Source organism: Lactuca saligna, chromosome 8 (assembly GCF_052625555.1).
Source record: "Lactuca saligna cultivar CGN05327 chromosome 8, ASM5262555v1, whole genome shotgun sequence".
Classification (NCBI taxonomy): domain Eukaryota; kingdom Viridiplantae; phylum Streptophyta; class Magnoliopsida; order Asterales; family Asteraceae; genus Lactuca; species Lactuca saligna.
This window is the reverse complement of record NC_136424.1, coordinates 80,366,393-80,385,474: the sequence shown is the minus strand read 5'-3', so window position 1 is coordinate 80,385,474 and position 19,082 is coordinate 80,366,393. Positions and strand designations below refer to the sequence as shown.

General features: G+C 28.2%; 1 protein-coding gene across 1 annotated transcript; it reads right to left on the bottom strand.

The window, feature by feature from the left end:
• Positions 1-17,683: 17,683 nt before the first annotated feature.
• Positions 17,684-18,823, bottom strand: EMB1513 (copper ion transmembrane transporter). Its single transcript, XM_078971052.1, has one exon. It carries the CDS (start codon positions 18,760-18,762, stop codon positions 17,791-17,793), a length of 972 nt encoding a protein of 323 aa, XP_078827178.1. The 5' UTR covers positions 18,763-18,823; the 3' UTR covers positions 17,684-17,790.
• Between the last annotated feature and the right edge of the window lie 259 nt (positions 18,824-19,082).

Sequence of the window (19,082 nt, the reverse complement as noted above, 5' to 3'; positions counted from 1 at the left end):
TTTATGGTATGAAATGAATTATGAAAAAGTGATGAAACTACTATAAATGCTTTTCTTGAATTTATTTCCAAAAGTATTCCATATTTGTAATTAAGGCACATATATTTTTCCACATGAAAGATACAACATAGTTGGACGATATTTTCATTATTTACTCATTTTACCAATATAGGCAATGTATTTTAGTTTTTTTTTTTTACCTGTAATGGCAACGTATTCTCATTTCCTTAGCCAATTGTTTGACTACAAAATTCAACCAAGTTAATTATTTGTATGGTATGGGATCATACTTTCATTTTTTTGTTCTTCATTTTTTTTTTCTCAAGAAGACAGTTGCCAAAAATCTTCCCATACCATGATAGTGTCGTTCTATAAAAAGCTTAATTACATGTAGTATCGTATGACATATAAACTCAATAAGACATATTGTATCTTACAACTTTTTTATTTATGTATGCCTTTTGTTGGTTCTTAATGCCTTTAACAGTTAATGTATGCATATTTGTTGTTGAAAAAAATCATATTTTTTGACTTTTGAAACTTACTAGAAACATTTTGATTTTTGAGGAAAAAATTGTTATTTTTTAAATGCCAAAATGTTATCATTATTTCCGATGAATGTTTTCCAGCTATATTTAGCTCAAACAAGAAGAAGTACTTAACTTAGCTCACGGTTGACTCTTCAAACCGTTGTATTTATTTTTCCATTGTAAACAAATTATTAGTTTTTCAAATCTTATTAACGAAAGTTTTCTGTGCTTTTGTTGCAACCACTATCTCCACTCTCCAAGTTAATACGTTGGAAGTCAAAAAGTTGTTAGTAGAGAATAAGGAATATGCTAATGGCCAAGTGTAGGTGGAAGTTTTTACATGTTGATTTTTTATTATAATGGAGTTTTCTAGATTGTTGTTTTTTGAATGTTATCTTTTTTAAGTCATAAGCAACATATAGATGTATTACTTTTTTTTTATAAAAAATATCAATTTATTTAGGTACAACGTATCATAGTTAACTGTTAAATATTATCATATCAATTTTCTGATTTTATTACAAAGATCATTCATGATAGTGACATAGATACCCTTGACATTGGAGTTTTAATATTTGCTTATTCCTTTTATTTTCTTTGTAGTATAAAGGAAGACAACTAATAATTTCATTTTTATTGAATTCAACAACCAAATCGTGGGTTACTTATGCATCGTGTAGCTTTTCAATACCTTATAATTCTTTTTCCTTTCTTTTACTATTATAAGATTTTTTTCGTTGTTTTTTTTACTTTTCTTTTTACAATTTTTAGCTTTTTATAACTTCTATTTTCCCATGTTGAAGGAATACTTTTTGAATGTAAATTTTCTAATTTTATTACGGTTCTCTCCTCGTGCCTCTCTTATTCCAATTAAGGATAATAACTTAAAAAGGTAATATATTCTTTAATTTATACATATTTGATCACTGAGTTTATTTTTTGTTTATATTTACCCCTTCAACTTGTTAAATTGTACACATTCAATTATTATGACCGGTTATTTTAGGTTAACCAGTAAAAATATCTTAATTGGATAATATATTTTTCATTTTGTACACATTTAGTCCTTAATATTTTTGTACACATTTAGTACTTAATTTTTTTTGTTGCAAAATAATTTATTTTTGTTTTTGTACTCATTCAATACATATGAATGTTTTCTTTAAGTTTTTCTCACAACATCTTACATGGAACAATCATTAACGAGGTGTTTTAGGCTTTTGATGCTTATGTTCATCGCAATCTCGACTACTTGGTTGTTTAGGTCATGTGTTTTGAACGTCATAACTTTTTCATACTATCTCAGATTTTAACGGTCTTTATATCTATGCGTTTGTATTTTAGTCTACTACAACTTTCGTTTAGATTACTCCCGTTAAAAAGTAATATTTTTTAATTACGATATTTATATCCATACGTTTTTTATGAATGCATGTATGGGTGCTTTTTTATAAAATCGTAAGTAAAAACATATTATATTTTAACGGGAGTAATCTTAACGAAAGTTATAGCAGACATAAAAAACGAATACATAGACATAAAAGATCGTTAAAATAAGATATTGTATGAAGAAGTTACGACGTTCGGAATACAAAACCTAAGCCAAAACACAATACCTATGCAACCAAGTAGTCGAGGTCGCGATGGACATAAGCATCAACAGCCCCAAACACCTCATCAATCAGGGACAGACGCATGATTTGGTAGTAGGTGTTGCCGGTCCGTCGTAGGTGTTGTCGGTAAGTAGAAAAAAGAAAAAATATCGAAAAATTTACTCTGCGTACAGAAAACGCAGGGGTTGTCGGCGCCACTGAGGGCATCAAAAAAGAACCGTCTCTGTCATCAATGATAGTCTCATGTTAGATGTCATTAGAAAAACCATAAATAAATCATTCATAAGTACTGAATTGATACAAAAACAAGAAATGAATTATTTTGAAACAAAAAAAATATTAAGGATGAAATGTGTACAAAAATATTAATGACTAAATGTGTACAAAATGAGAAATATATTATCCTAATAATTTGTTTTTCCCGGCTAACCTGGAGTAACCGGTCATAATGATTAGATGTATACAGTTTAACAAGTTGAAGGGGTAAATGTGGATGAAAAAAAAAACTCAATGACCAAATGTGTACAAATCAAAAAATATATTACCCTTCTAAATCATTATCCCTTCCAATTATTGCAATGAAAAATGTTTTGATTTTAAATGATGTTATAATTAGATAAAAAAGTTCGAAGTACAGTGCTCTATGGAAAAATATTATAAACATGTTTTTATAAATGGTCTTTTACTATAAAAATCCTTTTTGAATGTTTATTTTTATTTTATTGAGAAATGATGTAATCATTAAAAAAATGATAATCTAATTTTGCAACATTTTTTTTCCATTAACGTAGTTTTGCAAATTCTTTTTAGTGAAATTTGGTTATTTTGTGGATTTCTATCAAATTATGGTCGTTTGTTAATACAATATTTTTCATTTTAGTAAGTATTTGTATTTTACTTCAAATAATTGATATAAAAATAATGATTTTAACTATGAAATTTGGTGTAATATTATAACCGTGGTTCCCATGGATTATAACCTAGTACCTTTAATATTAACATCTTACTTGAATTTATAAGTAATAGTTTTGACTAAATAATCAGGTGCCTTTCAAATCCACCCCTCCCTCCTTTCGTATTATGGTTCGATTTTGGTCATTAACTGATCTAAACTGTTCCATACACACATATACTATCATATATGTATCTGTAACAAGTATATATATATATATATATATATATATATATATATATATATATATATATATATATATATATATATATATATATATAAAACGATGCTTGTTTAGGTTTTAGTTTTATAACAACAATCACAAAAATTATTTTATATTTAATAGAAGTTTAATAAAGGTATCAATTATTTAGTTTATTAAACAAAATAAAAAAATGTTCTGAATGATTGTTACTATTAGAGCTATGTATCTGACCATACTATGGGTGTGTATGAAACGGTTTGGTTCGTTTATTGATCCAAACAAAACCATAAGCACTACAATTGGTTAACATATTTCGATAGCGATTTGGTATCAATTAATATTGGATTTGGCTTTTAGGTGGTTAATGGTTAATATCAATTAACAATAATGATCTAATAAAACACAAAAGTAAAAATACTTTTCAACAAAAATTGAAAACCATAAAATCCAATAATATAAAAAATGTGTGATTGTGTGTATATAATTGTATTGATAAAAGATTACTTATCCTACTAATTTCAAATTATCACCCTTTAAATTTTAAATTCCTAATATATTTACATATCATATATTTAATATTGTATTATATTGAAAATATTTATTTATATTATTGGTTCAGTTTGATTTATGGTGGTTTGTTTTAGATGTAGACAGTAACTGAACCATATACATTCGATTAATCAAAATTTGAAACTGCCTCATATATATATATATATATATATATATATATATATATATATATATATATATATATATATATATATATATATATATATATATATATATATATATATTATAATAGAAGCATTTTTCTAAACACCACATTGATTTGAAACTCATTTGTCTTTTCATATTTTCAAATTACTATATTTCGAAGCATCACATTGATTTGAAACTCCTTTGTCTTTTCGTATTTTCAAATGACTTTTCAAATGTCTTCTAAGTAATTGATTTAGCATTAAACACCAAACATGCTATATAAACTCTTAAATGTAAACAGGATATCATAAGAAAATTTAAAGAAAAATTTTCAATAGGCACCATTCTTTTAGAACTTATTTGCAGTGATGGAGTCCCTAAAAAAGCTCTACAAATCAAGATTGTGGATAAATATCATTTTTTACTAATAGTTTGATCTTGTTATATTTTTTTCCAGTAGTATAAATGAGACCATTCAAAATGATATGTTTAGAGATTTTTTGTTTTCTCAAACCATACCTTTCAAAATCATATGTTTAGAGATATTTTCTTTTCTCAAACTTTATTCCTTAATTAATAACATTTATAATATTTATAAATTTCCAATATTTTTTTTCATACTCTTATTATATATGTAGTTATATCAGTATATTTTTCTTACAAAAATTCGTCATTTTGGTTGAAGATATTGTGATTCAAAAGTTTTCATATAGTTTAAGCATTCACAATCCAAATATGATGATTTGAAGAAAGGGGTTATGTCGCATCGATGGTAATTATAATATAATTTTTTCTTTCAACCAAAACAAATGAAGCTTTTATATTCTTTCTTTATATTCAGTGTCTCATTTGAGTTTTATATGTGATTTATGTGTATTACTCAATCTTGAATGTGACTCTCCAAACATCAATGTTTTGCTTTGAATATCTATTTGATTATTCTTTTTCAAAAAATATATTGATTGTAGGTTAATGAAGAATTTTCATCAAGTTTCTATAGTTGAATGATGTTAAATGAAGAAAGAAATTTCAGAAAACGGATATAGGTTTTTTTGTTTGAGCAAAGTAGATGAATGTTAGTTTTTTCTTTTGATTTAAAAATATATGTATGTAACATTTGTATTTATATATTCAACCACCCAATGTTCTTATTTATTTTATTGTAGTTTTTCTATTTTGATTATGTTTATTTTCTATTATTTTTTAGTTGGGTTATACTGCACAACATATTTACAAGACAATATTTAAAATATAATACAATTTTTAGCATTTGATATGTGATTATGATTGACATATTATGATATGTTCTTCATATGAACGTAATTTATCCATAATACTATAATAGAAATTACATATGACATTTACGAAAATATATATTATATGTGATTTTTTTTAACATATATATGTACCTATGTATGTTATAAATTTATAATTAAATATCTTTATGTTTAATAATTGAATGGATTAAAATAATACATCAAAACCAATTATTTAGATGGATATAATAATAATAAGAATAATAATAATAATAATAATAATAATAATAATAATAATAATAATAATAATAATAATAATAATAATAATAATAATAATAATAATATATTTCCAAGTACCGAATTCATTTGAAACTCACACTACAACTCAAGAGTTTTTAACTTATGATTATTAATTAGTAATAACTAATAAGTTTTTATTTTCCTTTCTTTTATAAGGTTGTAAAGTTTTACTTATTAAAAATATTAATTTATTTAAAGAGATTTGTGATTTAAATATGAAGAGTTAATATAAATGTTATAATAGATGTTTTAGTGTTTTTATATTATTAAAATTTATAGTGTTTATTTTTCATATTTTTATTATTCATTGTATATATATCTTTTTTCTAATACAAATGGTATAATAGATGTTTTTGTATTTTTATATTACTAAAAGTTGCAGTTCATATTTTTGTTCATACATTTTATTACCTGTTATATATAGATTTTTATACGTTTGATATATAATTTACACAATTTTAAACAGTTTATAAATTTATCAAATAATTGTATATATCATAATGAATTATAAATTAAAACTAGAATGTTTAATAAAACTAATATGTTAACTATATGTTTGCTTTACTACTAACATTTTGTTTTTAAAGTAGAAATATTAAATAATAATTTGGTACAAATTATTAGTTTAACTATATAATTGTATTTTCGTGCAAAGTGTGGGGATTCGCCTAGTCTTTTAGTATTGGTATGGTTATATTCGTTAATCTGTTTTTTTTTTTTTTTCATTTTTCGATTAATACGCTCACCTCTATTTGTCGGTTTAGTTCAATTTTTTAATAAAATTGAGTCCTAACCATTACAATCGGTTAATCTATTTTGGTCGGTAAATGTTTCGACTAATGATTTTTATCGATTAATAGTTTTGGTTATCGATTAATATCGATAAACCACTATGATAAAACTTTTTTACATAAATCAGAGAAATTACATTGTTAAAAAAACGAAAATGCAGAGAGTACGTTTTGTTAATTTAGTTTCGATCATTTGATTGTTTATCAAGTCATGATAGTTATTTTCGATGGAATTGGAACAAACTTAGGTTGGCATAAAAAATTATTTTTGTTATTACATTACACCAACCGCCACCACCACTTTTTTCAATGTCTCACCCCATCATCGTCACCAACACCTCTGCCACCCACGGACACAACCACCGTGAATGCCACCAACACTGCCGCCACCACCACCACCTCATTCGACAACTTTGCCGCCGTCAACACCAACCGTAATATTCGAATATAAATAATTACTTGTGAATAGACATGTACTTATATGAGTAAGTATATAATAATTGATTTACGAATATACTTACTCATTTATAAATAAAGTATATACCTATTCATATATGAATATACTTATTTATATATGAATATTATATTTTTGTAGTCATGGTATGCTGGAGTATTTAAACTGCAAATTTAAAATGAGTAGTCCACATGCACACACAGTAATAAACGCTCGTGTTTTGGTCAAGTTTGTTCATTTGTTTTAGTTAAATTTAATCGAACAAACATGAATAAGTTTCCGTCCGTCATGATTCGGTTTTTACAACCTTAGTTATTAGGTTTTCATCATACATATGAAGTGAGTTCATAAAAAAATTATATATATATATATATATATATATATATATATATATATATATATATATATATATATATATATATATATATATATATATATATATATATATCGGATTTAAGATTTGATAAACTAAGATTATCTGAAAATTTGTTATATATATATATATATATATATATATATATATATATATATATATATATATATATATATATATATATATATATATACTAGTAGGATACTCACGCGATGCAGCGCCCACGATTTGTTTAATTCCGGTGATTAGTTTCCGTCCAAATCTTTGTTTTGTTTCCATGTTCATCAAATTGTTTCCTTTTGGAGTATAATTTCATTTTCATATAGGTAGGGACGGATCTTCTTGGGGTCATGAGAGGCTGTGGCCACCCTGTGTTTTTTTTGTTACAATTAGTGCTTAAGTATTAAATTTTTTATATATTAGACCGAAAAGCTATAAAATTTAGTTTTGGCCCTTTTGTTCTCCAAGACACCGACTCAACAATAAAACAATTTGACAACTTTTCTAATTTTTAATAATAATTTTAATTACAATACTTTTAATTTGAATTTTGACAATAAAAAAGTTCATTTTATTAAATAAAAATCTTACATTACTCAAGTACCAAATATGATCTTTTACATAAAATAAGTAAAGTCTTACATTTTTAAAACTTCATAAGTATAAAATATGATGTAGAAAAAGTAAATTTTATTTGAATAAAAATCTTATAATACTCGATCAAAAAGAAGTAAATGTAATATTATTATTTATTTATCAATTAGTTATATCCATTTTGTACACATTTTATTTGCAAATAACACCTACTTATATTACAAAAATAGATCTGTAAAATGAACTTCATAAATACTTTCTATATAGATACGAAAATAAATTGTAAACACAACATATCATATATTAATCTTCGGGTCATCTAATGATAGAAAAAGGATGGAAAAAATCTTAATTGTTTACAATTATAATCCACAAACAACAAAATACTTTACCACATTCATCAAAATGAATCAAAATTTACTTTTTACATCTACATAAATGATTAAAAATTTATAGTTCATGATTTTCAATAACTCGATGCATATAATGAGAATTATAATTTAGTTGAAAGTAAAGGCATAAAGATTATTTAAAATATAATCAACACATTTATATTCAACTTTAAAACGAAGAGTTATGGTGGTTTTCATTATTTTTTGGAATAGTATTATATATTTTAAAATTATGAAATTACAATAAGTTAGGAAGACAACAATACAAACTTATTTATACACTTCATATTGAAATCTTTACAAAAAAATATATGAAATTATTAAAATATATTAAGTATCTATATCAGCATAACTCAAACAACCAACTTTAACATTAATCATCATAATATCTACAAACAAATCTGAAATGCTTAGATTAAACAGAAACCGATTGTAGAAAATTATAACAAATTTCAAATAAATCCACAATCTGCAACAGACAAATAAAAACAATACAAATCAAACTAAAATAACAAAAGTATCAATTATTAACCTTTAAGAAAATACATCACAAAACAATAGTTGATAAAATGTCAAATTTAGAATGATTCACAAGCTTATGGATCAAAGGAGACCAATCAAGGTGATAAATGGTTTATAAAGCCAAGAAAATTCCACTGGTTGATGAGTTCAAATACTCTGGATTTCACATAACCTCATGCTTTCAAGGATCTGAATGGAGATGCACTTGTACTCTACATGATTTTTTTTTATTCTTTCCTAATCTTTTGCAGCCAAATTAGCTTGGAGGCCTTAGGAAAGGTATAGGACCACATCATTCCCTGTGACTATGAACAAAAAGAAAGAAACAAAAATTGGTTATTCATTTCAGAAACCCAAACGATTTCAAAGTTTAGATATAAAGAGGAAATTGGATGCGAAAAGCTATAGGATGTTGAGGTGTGCCAGAGAAATTTAAAAAAAAATGCTATATAGGTATTGCATTAGATGTATTTAATTACCGATATACGAAAGTTTACCAGATATATGATAAAGAACATCGTTTCTTTGAATCGGATAGCTCTAAAGAGGTCAAATGACTAAAAACCATAACCAGAAACATGCAGATTTGTTAAATATTCAAGTAAACATCAAAAGGACAAAAATCAAATAAATGTTTCAGCACCCTGAAGCAAAATTTTAGCATAATCTAAAAGAAATGGAATTATTTTTACCTCGGACCATGGATTAGGTTTTAATAGCCACAAAAAATCAAGAAGAAAGCCATGTATCTTAGATCTTGTTTGAATTTAACCTGCAAATAAAAGGAGAAATGTGTGTGGTTAGATCTAGGTGTATATGTGTGTGTAAACGCATACCAGAAAGATATAGAATGTGAAAAACGATGACGACAGGTGGTGGCGTAGTGTCTGGTGGTGCTTAGTGGTTGATGGTTGCCTTTGGTTCATGTTTAGACATATAATCAAGACATGAGCATAATAACTTATACAAAAGCTTACATGCCTCAGGTTCCGATGTGTGTTGGTGATGGGTGACTCTGGGATGAGGATGGCAGCAGAGTAGGCAATAAGTGCTGGTGAAGAACGCAACCTCTTCATTTCAAAAAGATTCTTAATATTTGACCTTTTGCTTCAGTTTCCCGGGCATACAATGGGAGGGAAACGATGAGCCGCTTTTCTGGCTGGAAAACAAGCAAGTGGTGATGACTTGTATATATCCCTATTAAAAAAGGTTATTTTTGATTGGTTGAATATATTTCACATGGATTGCAGATTAAAAATTCAAAATTAGAGGTTAAGATTGATTTATAAAATTTGGATGGTCAAGATGCACTTTCCTTAGTTTTAAGATTTGATCTTAAAAATGGTGGATCCCACCAACATATATACATTATAAAGTAGTTATATATATATATATATATATATATATATATATATATATATATATATATATAGGGTAAAGTGAATATACCTAACAACCTTATATAAGCTTAGGTACCTAACCTCATCAAACTACGTCATTTTGCATTAAATTTTCATTGCAATCATCAAAGGTTCTTAAACTTCATCCCTAAACTTGATTTACTTCAAACAATTTTGGAAATTCATCATTACATTTCACCTACATTCTTTCATTTGTAGTGGTAGGATATGAAGCCCATCAGGTGGTATTCGATAGAAAGACGTGATGTAAAAGAAAGATATTGGTGAAAGTCCAAAGATTTAGGAAGTAATCAAGTTATGGGGTTGAAGTTTAAGAACCTTAGGCAATTACAATGTAAATATGATACAAACCGATGTAGTATTATGGAGTTAGGTACCTAAGCTTATATAAGGTTGTTAGGTATATTCACTTTACCCATATATATATATATATATATATATATATATATATATATATATATATATATATATATATATATATATATATCATTTGTATTTAACAAATTTTGAGATAAACTTAGTTTATCAAATATTAAATCGATTAAAAATAATTTTATAATATTATTGTAATTTTTTTATGCATGTAATAAATCTTTTTTATGATGTAATTTATTAGGTTAAGATGCAATTTTTATTTGTTAATTATTTTAAGGTTACAAAAATGACAAAGATTAATGATAAATTAAACATTCGATGTATATATATATTTGAAGATTGTATCCAAGTTAGAAGGGGAAAAAGGAAAATAGATAAGTAATGGGACTTATCTCAGTCACAATAATATAAAGTAGGGGTGAGCATTTGGACCGGACCGATTATGGAGAATTTTGTGGACCAAGGACCGGACCGGATGAGTCGTGTCCGTGTCCGGGTCCAGGTTCGGGTTTTCCGGTTTTTGGTCCCGTTTGGACCGATATAACTTTAATTGTATAGAGTATAAGTAATCTAAATTGATGTATAATATTAAAACTTGCAAAATTAATATGTTTCCGTTTCATGTATAACTAATCTACATTGATGTATAATATTATAACTTGCAAAAATTAATTTTCCAAATAAAAGCCACTAACATATAAATCAAGTTCACCAACAAAAGTTATACAATTTTAATACAAATATACAAAAGTATTACCGTAACAAAATAATCATAGTTTAAACTTTAAAATCAATCAAACTAACAAACTTCATAAACTCATAATCTAATCTTCCACTTAAAAGCTGAATTTTTTCAGCTTTGATAACTCTACTTTGAAAGATTGTAACTCAGTGAATTTAATACCAAAATAAACAAAATTATAGTCTAAATTCATCTAAAAACTATAAACTAAATTTTGGAAAAAACCGGAGGTCAATCCGACTTAAAACGAATGAGTTATTGATGTTTAAAAAACATCACATATTACAAAATCTTGCTGAAAAGCTGAATTTTTTCAGCTTTTATAGCTCTAATTTGAAGGATTGTAACTCAGTGAATATAATACTAAAATAAACAAAATTATAGTCTAAATTCATCTAAAAACTGTAAACTAAATGTTGGAAAAAACCAGAGGTCAATCCGACTTAAAACGGATGAGTTATGAGTGTTTAAAAAACGTCACATATTACAAAATCTTGATGAAAAGCTGATTTTTTTAAGCTTTGATAGTTCTACTTTAAAGGATTGTAACTCAGTGAATATAATACAAAAATAGACAAAATTATAGTTTAAATTCATCTAAAAACTATAAAATAAAAGTTGGAAAAAACCAGAGGTCAATCTGACTTAAAACGAATGAGTTATGAGTGTTTAAAAAACATCATAGATTACAAAATCTTGTTGAAAAGCTGAATTTTTTCAGCTTTGATATCTCTACTTTGAAAGATTGTAACTCAGTGAATATAATACCAAAATAAACAAAATTATAATCTAAATTCATCTACAAACTTTAAACTAAATGTTGGAAAAAACTAGAGGTCAATCCGACTTAAAACGAATGAGTTATGGGTGTTTAAAAAATATTACAGATTACATGTCCAATCGGTTCTAAACCCGGTAAAAACCGGACCGAACCGGATAGAAATCTTAGAACCCAGAACCGGCCCGGGGGTCCAAAAAAACGGTTCGGTTCGGTCCGTTTCGGTCCGGTTCACCGGTCTGGTCCGATCCACTGATCCAAATGCTCTCCCCTAATATAATGGCATTTAAGTTTATAAATAATATTATTTAGTGATGTGAGTGTAATACACGAATTGGTTAGTGCATGTAGGAGAACCCATTTTCTTGGATAAAAGCTAAACATATTTATGAAAATATATCGTGATCTTGACTTTTTTCATATCTATAAATAAATAAAATACGTTGAATTGGGTTTACCAATAACATAATCATAATGATAATCATTTAATATTATAAGAATAGTCAGAACCTTGGTGCACATTCATTCTCTCACACATATATATATATATATATATATATATATATATATATATATATATATATATATATATATATATATATATATATATATATATATATATATATATATATATATAATCATTTAATATTATAACAAATTTTTTTTTTTAAGTTTTAGAGTTTATTTTTTTATCAAAAAAACCAAAAAAATCTAAATTCATAAATAACCTTGTGAATTTTAAATATATTTTCGGATGAATTTCGATTCACGTTGTGAATTTGACGAAGTTTTTTTTTTATCGAATTTGATATTATTGGAAAAAAAAATTATGAATTTTTTATTTTTAGTATTTTTTTTTTGATAAAAAATAAATTCTAAAAATTAAAAAAAAAAAAAAAAAGATTGGTTACTTGATTAATTATGGTTTTGTATTGAACTCCAGCATATATATATATATATATATATATATATATATATATATATATATATATATATATATATATATATACCATCTTATAAAACATACATAACTAATGTCTTAAGTACAAATTTTAAAGCCTAAGGTACAAAAAATTAAGCATATTATCTTAAAAAACAAGGAGAGCTGATCTAGACATTTGAATATTATTCGAATAGTGGAGATTAAAAACAAGGGACTCAATGGATTGCCAACGTGTTATAATTCAAGGCGGGCAATTCAAATTTTTTTCAAATCTAATTTTCACACATCTAGAACCAAAAACCATTTCTCTCTCTTTCTTGCTCGCTCCATTCAACATCGGGAAAAGGATTCAAGTAAGAATCCTGTTCTTGATTTCCTCTCTCTCTCTCTCTCTCTCTCTCTCTCTATAAACACGATTATCTTGAATTGTTCAGGTTATCATCTAAATCCCACCCCCACCTACGCAACGATTATAGTGGATTTATAGATATCGTGCATCCCAACAACGATTAAACACCACTGCATCAGTCGACTACTTCTTCTTACTTCTTATTTGTTCGTATCCTCAGTTGGAATCACAAATCAACGCTTCTAGATCTAAGATGGAGTTTTTGAGGTATAGATCGACTTTTTGAGTGTATATTTTGTTTTTTAATAGTTTATTTTAACCCTCTTCAAGAACAGGTCTTGAAGATACACTTTTTTGAATAAAAGCTTTCCCAGCAGGTCTTGAATATATGCTTTTTTGAATAAAAGCTTTCCCAAGTGTGAAGATTTATCTCGATATATTTATCGATGTGGGCCTCAGATTTGTCATTACACCTTGGTCTTCCTCGCTTTCTCCCTCTTTGTCTTCCGTAGAAAACCACCACTGTCTCTCTACAGGTATGGGTTTAATTTTGTGTATGTGTCGAGTTAGTGCATTTGGGTCTAGATCTCTATATATGTATGATTAACTGTGCATGTATGTTTTAATATATGTGTATGTTGATTTCGTAGGTCTGCACACCAGCCTCTTTTTGGGCAAGAGACGCCTCAATCAAAGAGAAATCAAGGTAAGCTTGCTTTTGACATATATTGTTTTGACAATAATGGCGTGTTTCTTTACCGATTTTTCTTTGGTTTTCAGTTTCACGTGCTAGGGCTCAAAAAAAACTTCAATTTTTCCAAAACTTTGATGGAAGGGTTTGGTTTTTTACTTGGTTTCATCTTGTTCTTCTGTATGTTAATTTGACCCAAATCCAAATATCTGGAACTTCATTCAATATCAAATAACTAGAACTTTAGTCAAAATGATCTGAATGGTCTGAAATTAGGGCTCTTACAAAGAAAATGAGGACGCAAGGTTAAGCCTTGAAACAACTTATTGTGCCTTCACTGGTTTTACCATCAGAATCCACATACCAAGATGACACCATCAATTTATTTTATTTTGTAAGTTTTTGTTGTAATTTATTTTAAATATTTGAAATATGCAACCATTGCTGCCCTCTTCATTTACAAACTTATGCCACCTTCAACCATCAAAGTTACGTCTCCTCCATGATTCAAAATCTAGCACTAATCATATCTTTTATTCTGAAAGACTCTTATGTTCGACCATTCAGCCCTCTTTGGTTTAAAATCTATCAGACCACCAGAAAACCTAACCTAACATCTACCTCTATCTGCCGTCTATGACAAAGATCCTCTCTTCTCTTACTTCCATACCCTAATCTCCAATATTAAGAGATCGTTATGGGTTTTGTTGATATGGAGAAGAAAACAGTGTCGTCATCCACCACCAGAAGGAGATTGTTATGCAGCCTTACTTTAGATCAAAGTTATGCTATGCCTATATTCCCTAATCTCCAATATTAAGAGATCTTATTTTTCTGTTTTGTGTTTGGTACTACTGGTTAGATTTGTGCCGGTGAGGTTTGATGCAGGTTTGATTTTGAGCTTATGCTATTGTTTTTTCTGCTTTAATTCTCTCTTTCTTTTTGTTCCTTTAGGTTGGAATTGTATATTTTAGATAATGTAATTGCGCCTTTGGATTGGAATTGAGTTTTTTAGATATTGATGATTTTCCTCTTGATTAACCAGGGTATGGTTCTAATGTTGGTGAGGTTTCACACAGGTTTGATTTTGACCATATATATGTTATTTTTCGATTTATAAGGTATGTTTCTGTCGATTTTGTTCTTCTTTAGATATTTGTTCTATTTTGTTCATGTTAACATCTTTATTGTTCTTTATTTGTTCATCTTTACATATCTATCCTTTTTTTTAGTTTGATTTTGTTTATCTATACATCTGGAAATGAAGACCCATGTTGTTGTTCATGTTTCTTAATTTATTTTTTATTTATATATAATTAAATTACTAATGAATAACTTTCTTTAAAATTGTCACAAACAGGGAAATGGGGTTAATGGATACTTAAGGAACTATTGTTTTACTTAGAAGAATGGGGTTAATGGATACTTAAGGAACTATTGTTGTACATAGAAGATCGGAAGTGGGGTTTATGGATATATGGGGTTTATGCAGCTAATGGCTCAATCCAAACAAAGGAAGTTTTTATGTACTCTTGAGCATATTTCCATATGTAGTCTAATAGCAATTTATTCTTTTCTTAAATTTATTTTTCTTTTCTTTCTGCAGCCATAAATGTTCAGAAGAATGGTGGGCTCCTAAAGTGGAAGTAACTTGTTATTATGAGTAAAGGTTAACTTATTCTGGTAAAGTTAGGTGCACAATCCTGACAAACCTTTCTCAATGATTTTGAAGTTTTATTTGTCATATTACAGAACATAAGTTATTGAAAAAGTCTATATATACACTTTCTTATATTCTACAGGTTTTTATGATGTTGGTTATGTACTTTTATAGTTGTGCAGAGGATTACAATTGGTGCAAAGATATCGGAAAGTACTAGAGATCATCAGTTTAGATATGAAATTGGCACAATCATAGAATAAAAGTTGTGTTTAATTTTGTTGTAATATAGAATATTATTTTAGTTTTAAAGAATGTAGAAAACGAGTTTTAATATAAGGATAAAGCTTTCATATGCATTCTTCTTTTAGTTCTTACAACAAAGAGAAATGGGTATTTGCGTATGGGAAAAGCTTCTCAAGATAGTTTGAAAAAATTAACAATTTATAACTGGTTTTTTCAACAATATAACTAACTATCCATGTATGTTTTAATGCAAAACATTAAAGGAACGGAAATTGCATTTCATAAATATATACTTGTTGTATAAAGTGGAACTCGGAATTAGAAGTAATTATAGATGGTTAAATGAAATAGTGATAAAGAGTTACTTTTTCATGTGAGAGGTTATGGGTTGAAGTTTTTTTTAGGAGACATGTGGTATTTAGATGGTTAAAAGAAATCGCCGCCGCCGCATCGCGCGGATACATTACTAGTATATATATATATATATATATATATATATATATATATATATATATATATATATATATATATATATATATATATATATAAACCTAAAAGATTTTGTCAACTTAACTTGTTTTTGTGAATTTTATTTAATGAAAATATGAAAACGTATGATAGCAATTAACAGAGACACATAAAAAATTTACAAAATTCCAATTTTAATACACCAAAAAGTGATATTGGGGTAAAACCATTTATTTTAGAAAAACTTAATTGGTTTTTAAGGCAATAGCCCTAAAAATATTGCCTAATTCAAACCCTATAAGTGTAATGGTGAAATAACATACCGACTATGTTTTAAACATGTAAGTTTAATGGAAAAATAACATCAGTACGATTTATTCTATATGTACATCAATTGGTCGGTGTACCTTTGTATATGAATGTGTAAGCATGTATGGTTGTTTGACTTGTATATATAGTGTAACAACCATGAACAATTGTTCATATTTTAATCTTTAATTTATATCACCCCAGATATTTCATACAATACTTATTTGTTTTACAAGACAGCGTCATACTTTTATGAAGAATCTACGCAGAGAACTATTTGTATAAAAATTCCCTGAAAATAACTTGTACTTGCAGAACAAGAACATTGATATGAAGAACATATGCATATGTGTCTTGCTGTTCAATCTTCACTCTTGAAGGACCAGAAAAATCCTATTGTCACAGTCGAATTATTCCAAATACAATGATTACTCGTGTACATCAAGCTATTCAAATTCAATTTTACTTCTGTTTGTGTCATATCGATTATAACTAGTACTTCATCGTGATTTCAAATCATAGAAAACTCCTATGATCTCACTTATTGATTCTTACTATTGTACTGTTACAACAAGCATGTAGAAATATAATTAAAATTATATGTATAATTGTATATTGTTAATTACTGATTTCATGCTTAAAAGTTAAAATGGAGTTAGTGTGACAGCATTGATTTTCATCATTGAATTTAATTGCAATTTGACTTTTCCCCTTAAAAGTATTCGACTATGAACAAGGCACTCAATGGATGTTGTGAATCACTATTAGTGTTGACTTACGTCATTCAATCCACTTGCTTTTGAGGTCACCATAGCTTCACTACTAGTCTACGACACAAGGTCTTTTCATCATTTCACAAATTTTGGTCCGTTTTTTACTTCCATTTTCCATTATTCCCATTCTATCAATGCTTATATTTGCTTCATTACTGATTTCCAATTCACCAGGACGATGTTAAGTCTTTATATGTAACTGTTTCTTCGATGTTAAAAGGAATATGTAAATGGATAAGTTTCATGATTAAACATTAAAATGCATTTATAAATAGATAGATAAATACAAGTTTAATGAACATATGTACTATTAATCTAGTATGACAGAAACAATGAATTGTGGTTCAGTTTACCTCAACAGATTTCATTTCCTCTATGCTCTTGTCTATTCATTGTAATCTTCATTTCCTCTTTTAAAATTCCATAGCTTCCATCATCTTGCAAACTCATATCAAACACTTCTGAATTTGAAGCAGAGTGTTCTGTTCTACCATTTCCCCTCTTCGTATCTTTTCTCCAAATACTCCCACTATCTTTCTGATTGACTCCATCTTGACCCGAATCCAACCCTGTACGAATTCTCCTTCTACTATCCTTTTTCGTGGATTTCCTATTTGCGTTCCTTGAACTCTCGTCATGCCCATTTCTGAGAATCAAACCCGAATCATCGTCCGAAAAGGGATACCCAATACCTGTATTGTTTTTCTCAAATTTCATTGATTTCTCATCATGTTCATCTCTATGAACTAAATCGGGTTCTTCAGGCGAATACCCATCAGTGATTCTTCCGTATGGTTTGATGCTATGAACAACCCCTTTTGGGAAAAACCTAGCGGAGGGAATACCATCTACAGTTTCAAACAACTGGGGTCCATCTTTCTCGGACCATAAATCGAACCCACCCGGTTTCTGAAACCGGTCAGCCAAAACCTTCAATTGCTCATCGGCGCTAGTGGAAAACAACTTCGGGGCTTTCTCTACGACTTCCCAAGGCCGCTCGAGCTCCGAAATGGCGGCGCTTAGCTCAGCCCTTTTTCGCATTTCGTAAACCTGGCGTTCACGGGCGAGCCGAGCTCTGAGGAGTTGTTTAGCCTTCTTTGCTTGCATCCGTTTCCACTGCCACTTGGAAACGCCACCGGGGAATGTTCTCGGACCTCCGCCCATGCGAATCGTCGTTGATGGGGGTGGTTTAGCAATTGAGAGACGAGTGAAACTGGATGTCAGGAATAAGTGGGTGGGGTCAGACACAATCTGGGATGAGAAGGATAAGAGGGATGACGCAGATGTATGGATTGATAGATGCATCTGAAGAATCGGCGGCGACATGGCAGCGGAAGGTCGCCAAGAGAGAACAGCCGGATTTCCATTTTCTAGGATTGAGATAAAAGAATTATGGTCCAGAATTTGCAACATATGGTCCCTATACTCTTGTCTAATTGATGTTAACGGGTAAAAGATTTACTAAGACTAAACCGCAAAAATGGTCATAGATGTTCACAAAAGCTCATAGTTTTAATTTTTAACATTGAGGGGAGGGGTGTTGAGCTAATCTAGCTCCACCTCAACTCTAACAAGGAAGAAAGAGTGAGAAGTGAGGAAGAAGAAGAGAGGGGATAGGTCGCCGAGCGGGGGAGAAGAAAATAGGA